Source organism: Lactuca sativa, chromosome 8 (assembly GCF_002870075.4).
Source record: "Lactuca sativa cultivar Salinas chromosome 8, Lsat_Salinas_v11, whole genome shotgun sequence".
NCBI lineage: Eukaryota > Viridiplantae > Streptophyta > Magnoliopsida > Asterales > Asteraceae > Lactuca > Lactuca sativa.
In genome coordinates, this window is record NC_056630.2 from 50,200,291 (window position 1) to 50,206,290 (window position 6,000).

At 33.0% G+C, this 6,000-nt stretch overlaps 1 protein-coding gene across 1 annotated transcript; it reads left to right on the forward strand.

Annotated features, from left to right (window-relative positions):
* Positions 1–352: 352 nt before the first annotated feature.
* Positions 353–2,320, forward strand: LOC111904380 (heat stress transcription factor A-8). The gene is made up of 2 exons (XM_023900149.2): positions 353–711; positions 1,267–2,320. Exons 1-2 carry the CDS (start codon positions 490–492, stop codon positions 2,116–2,118), a joined length of 1,074 nt encoding a protein of 357 aa, XP_023755917.1. The 5' UTR covers positions 353–489; the 3' UTR covers positions 2,119–2,320.
* The last annotated feature ends 3,680 nt before the right edge of the window (positions 2,321–6,000 follow it).

Genomic DNA, 6,000 nt, shown 5'->3' on the forward strand with positions numbered 1-6,000 from the left:
AATGAGACAAAAATTATATATGTTTCCATACAGGTTTTGCAAAAACTATTTCATGTCCGATTCATAAACGGGTTATATATGTTTGGCTTGCTATGTAAAATTCGGTTTTATTTCGATCTAATTTGGCAAAAATTATTTTACTTTAAAAAAATAATAATAAAAAACAAATAGGTTTCAGACCGGTCCGACCGGTTTTAATCGGGTTTCTACACCTCTAAATCTACAATAAATTAACATGCTAACTTGTTAAGTGGAAGTATCGAATATGGATCAAAGCCAGATGTGGGCTTAGGCCCAAATATATATATTCCTTTATATTTCTGTAACGGTGTCGTTTTCTTTCGACTTTCGTCCCACCCAACTTGTCCAACAAGAATTCCTTATTTCAGTCAAAGTCTTCTCTCCTAGGGTTTCAGTTCCGATATCAAAACCCCTTTACTAAACTGATATTAAATCTGTAAATATAAACATCTCATCGATCCTTTAACTATGGTGAAGAAATCATCGGAGACTGGTGGTTTAACGATTGCGCCATTTCTGTCTAAATGTTATGAGATGGTTGATGATCCTTCGACGGACGCTTTAATTTCATGGAGTCCGACTAGTGACAGTTTCATTGTTTGGAATGAATCCGAGTTTACTTCCGAATTGCTTCCCAAATATTTCAAGCACAGTAACTACGCCAGCTTTCAACGCCAACTCAATATCTATGTGAGATTTCTATTATTCTATTCGTTTCTTGATTTCTTAACTGGTTATTTGTTGAAAGATCAATCTTTGAATAGATTTGATTATTTCACATAGTTTCTCTGATTCTTTGGCTTATTATCATCACCGTAATCTCGTTTCATTTGTATAATTTTGTTCCGGAATTCAGTCACAGAACATTGGGTTCCTTAAATTGTGGAACAAAACTTCTTGATTAACCTGAGCTCTAGCAACCAAAATAACCAATAATTTGTCGGTTAATATCTCACTTGGAAACCCTAGAATCCAATTTTGTGAAATAAGATTATTCAAAGGCGATGCCTTTAGGTTGAAGTAAGAATCCAGTTTTTTGCACTAAGGTTATTCAAAGGGGATACCTTTATGCTTAAGTTGGGACATGATAAAGATAATCTCTTTAAGGATGACTTATCAGAAACACTATCTGCATTTGCCAATGGATCATAAAACCAAATGAGATTCAAGAAATCTTGAAAAGCCAGTATAACAACTATACATAGACATAGACATAATCCACTATCTTAATCCTAATTTTTTCAGGGGTTTAGGAAAATCGATACAGATAGATGGGAATTCGCAAACGAAGGATTCATCAAAGGCCAAAAGCATTTATTGAAGTCAATAAACAGAAAAAAAGTGACACATGTCACACCTCATCAAAAAGTTACACAAGAAAAAGCTCCAGAGTCCAAACTCATACATGTCACCACACATGATGAAAACCGATATGCAAACTTAAGAAAAGAAGTAGAGAATCTCAAGACAGATAAAAATGCCTTAATGCAAGAGCTTGTGAAACAAAGACAACATCAAGATAATTCACAAACAAAAATGTTAGTTCTTCGTGAACAGCTAAAAGGTATGGAAAAAAACCAACATCAAATGTTGTCATTCATAGTTATGGCAATGCAAAGCCCTGGTTTTTTAGCTCAATTATCAACTCCAGTTCAAACTACATGGCTCAAGAGTGAAAGTAATAGCAAAACCATATTGAAACCTGTTGTTGAAGATACTGAAGACACTGAAGAAAGTGTGATTCTTCCTCATGAAGGTGCAATTGTGAAATATCAACCACCAGTTGAATTCCCACAAGATGGATTTGAATTTGAGCTTAGTTCTGAAGAAGTGAAGGATTTGTTGAAGGATTTTGATCCTGAGGTGGCATTTGATGAGAGGATTGAAAGTTATGATCCGTTTGTGATCCATGATAATGGTGATGATATGTTGGATCAGCTTCTTTCGAGTCCTTTTTCAGAGAAAAATAAAAGTGTGAAAGATTTTATTGATGAAGAACATGGATTTGAGGAAATTGGATTGGAATCGATGGATAGGTTTAGAGTTTTGACAGAAGAGTTTGAGAAATCTTTGAGTGTGTCAACCATGGAATCTTGATTTCATGGAGTTGAGTTTTGGTACTTTAAGTTGACATCTATTTTTGTATATTGTTAATGTGTATAAGTTGGTTTTCCTTGGGAAAACATGTTTAGAGAAACGCTAAAATGTTCTTCATATACGAATGTTATTTTCCACCTCTATTTGGTGATTAAGATTGTAATCGTAGCTATAAAAGAATTGATATTCTTTTGCCATAAAATGTCTTATGCTTACAATATTTGTCATTGATAAATTGATGTTCATATTAACCATGAGTAACATACCAATCACATTTTTGATATAATACGTGTTGTTCTGACATGTGATATGAAATAAGTGTTCAAAGAAAGAATACACTTGAAAATAGTTTATGATATTTGCCTTCGGAATTTTAGAGGCCAAAAGTATTTAAAAGGGTTAATTGAAAATATGGCCAAAACATAAGAGGATGGATATAATGAATTGACCACATTTTCTACAATATAACACAAGATAAGCAATGTGAAACAACTATGGGTTTAAAAAGGCGTTGCTTGTTTTTGCAATCCTGTTTTTCGTAGTGGAATTAACCTCTTCAAGCCAAAGGTTTTGTGACTAAAATAAGTTGATATTGTAGAGTTTTGTTTGTTTATATGAAGAAAGGATTTGTCCCATATTGGTAGATTTTAAAAATATGAAGTTGGTTTCATGCCTTAAAAGTAGTCTAAGGTTTTAGTTCAAAAATGTCCCAATTAAACACTATTTTTTTTCATTTCCTCTTTTTTTAGCATTTTGTTTATGTGCTTGTCGTAAATTCTAACGTAGTAAAAAATTCTTGGTGTTGTGGTGGTGTTTTCGTTTTTTGAGGTCTTAAATTTTCTGTATTATGGATTTCTCAAGTTTTCTTTATTCTTTTTTCATGAGGTGGATCATGTTTGGCATACCGTGGATTGGGTGGTAATTTTTTTTATTTTTGTTGTTTTGGAGTTCTTACGTTTTCTTTATTCTTTTTTCATTTGGTGGATTGTTGAGAATGTTTAAGACCTTTTTCCAATATTAACAAATATGAGATGGGTACCATCCCCTTCTTGAATTCCAAGAAATGGCCACTTTTTTTTTTTTTGCAAGGCAAAAAAATTAAATAAAAGAATTAGACAGAAAGTAGAAAAAACCAAGAACAGTTACATAATTGTTAGTCTAGGATCCTGCAACCACCCTACCCAACTGATATAGTAACCTTTTAATCTAGAATTACACCAAAGATAAGATTGAAAAACAATATCATCAAATAAAAAAGACTTCTTCAGTTTCAAATTCCCAACCAACAGGTGGTTCCTAAACTTTCATATATGCCACCACATTACATAAAAAAATGCTTCCAAAACTTCCTTACCCAATAAGCACGTTCTCAAAGAACCAAACACGCCACCCGCTCACCGAGTAATAAAAAGGTGAGCAACAGATTCAAGGGTACCCTTACATATCGGACAAATCAAGCATGGGACCTCCGTACCTCTTTTTACTAGATTATCCTACCTTTTTTTTAATAGATTACTCGTAGTTGGTAACCGATCAAGAAACAATCACCAAACAAAAGCATTTACCTTAATAGGGACAATCTTTAGCCATCTAGTTAGGCTCCCTGACACCTCCAATAAAGAGTCATCAATGAATCGTCCCGTAGAAGAGACAATGAACTCTACCCAACAAGTTCCAACTCCATCTTGTTGGATAAGGTGTCTAAGTCCATAACTTATTTGGTATATACTTGACCCGACCCGGCATGGTCCATTTGGGTTGCATCTCACCCGAACTATTTATGGATAATTTTATGAGAGTTATACACATATGTTTATTAATATATTATAAGTTATAATATATTAATATGAAGTTATGTTATTTAATTAGTATTAGTCTTAAATTAATTATGAATTAATTTAGAGATTAAAAGGAAGACTAATTAGATTATGGGCTATTGGTTTTATATGGTGTGGGCTAACACTCATTTGTTAATGGGCTAGGCTTATATGGAAGTCTATGGATGATCCATGGAGCTTTTAACCCATGGATCCTTGGAATGGAAAGGTCATGGGTTATTAGGGTTTCACCCTAACCATGCACACTATATAAGCATGCTTATGGAGCATGAAATGGAAACTAGTGAACTAGTGTGTGTGTGCTTGTGTGTGGCCGAAAATACAAGTGTGTATACTCTCTCAAAGTTTTCCAAGAGTTTGTGGTGATTTGTGATTCCATTTGAGGCATTCACACTATTGGTGCTTGGCTCTCAAACTCCTAGGAATCAATCACATCAAAAGGTATGTAATCTTATCTAACTCTTTTATATTTAAATGTTCCTCATGCCATGTTAGATAGGTTATGAACCTTGGAAAATTATTATTTTACATGTATTTAGACAAACATAGATCCAAGGTTTATTAGGGTTGCATGCACACTTAGGAAGTGTTAGATTGCTCAAAACCCAACAGTGGTATCAAAGCCTAGGCTTGCTTGTTTGATACTTGATGCAAAATAATAATAAAAAAAACAGAATTTCGACTTTTGCTGTTGGAAATGGACTAGAAATATTACCCTAAACTGTTTTAGTGTTTTAAAACTTGTTTTAGTTGGTGTAATGGTTATTCTAATCCATTTACAATAGCATATATCAAAATTCCATGATTTTATGTGTTCATATAATTCTTGAAATTTTGATGATCATTTTCATGTTCTTATGAATTTAGAAGATGATAGGAATTATTTGCTAAATTGTTTAGAATTAATTCTTGGTCATTTATGTGTTTTAATGGAGTCCATAATCTTTTCTTTAACACACATTAAACACATAAGTTACATAAAATGAAGAGTTTCATTTTTATGAACCTTTAATTCATAAGTTATGAAATGAAAAGTTTTGGATAGTGGATGTTCATGCTCATATGAGTTTTGTTAGATCATAGGAATTATTTGCAAATTGTTTGTTAGTTAATTCTTGATCTTAATGTGTTTTAATGGAATTCCAAGAGTTTTTCTTTTAAATGTTTTTAAGAAGTTGTAGGTTACATTTTCTTGAAGAGTTTTTCCCATAAATGCTTTTATGGACTTCATAACTTGTCCTCAAGTTATGGATTTCCAAGAGACTCTTCATTAAAAGCTTTAAAACACTTAATTAAAACTCATAAGTTATGAATATCCAAAAGTTTTGAATAGTTTCAAAACTTGCCCTCAAGTTTTGGAATTTGGAAAAGTTTCACACACTTTAATAAACTTTAATTCCAACACTTAGAATTTTAAAAGTTAAAATTCAACACTTATACTATTTATAACATTAATGGTTAGTTATTATATATATATATATGTATAAGAATAAGTCGTTATACCGTTAGTAGGCCTCATTCACGAAGTCAGTCTATAAGGTGGGTATAAGGTTGTTGCCTATAAAATGGCGACTTAATGGGTGTCCACTCTCACCCACCGCTTGCTTGACTGGTGGAGGGTCGTTAGCCGAACGGGTAGGACAATGACTTTAAATTCTCATTAAAAGTATAATGATTATTATAAAGTAATTAATATTTTTTTATTTAATTCCCAATCTTAGTTACTTTAGGAAAAATGTGAATTTGGTGCTAGCCCATGGAATTCACACTTTGTACCTTACCAAGTCGTTGGTGGAGCGTGTGTGGTTAACCGGCACACTAACTTGGACTAGTAAGGATCACGAAGGGTGACTTAATGTTTGTCATAGATCAATGGAGCGTGTGTGGTTAACCGGCACATTGATTAGGTGATAATATTAAGGGTACCAAGTGAATTGGTATGGTTATTCACACCTTGTTTTGTGATCCTCGGCATCCCAGTCACAAAATTTGAGAGGGCACATTCGAGATTGAAACATGCCATTGAAAAGTTCAATGAATCTCA

What these genes read in the sequence shown, in the direction of transcription:
- LOC111904380 (XM_023900149.2), top strand. Translation starts at nt 490, where the DNA reads ATGGTGAAGAAATCATCGGAGACTGGTGGTTTAACGATTGCGCCATTT. An exon ending in AACGCCAACTCAATATCTAT is followed by an intron (nt 712 to 1,266) that starts GTGAGATTTCTA and finishes TAATTTTTTCAG; the next exon opens with GGGTTTAGGAAAATCGATAC.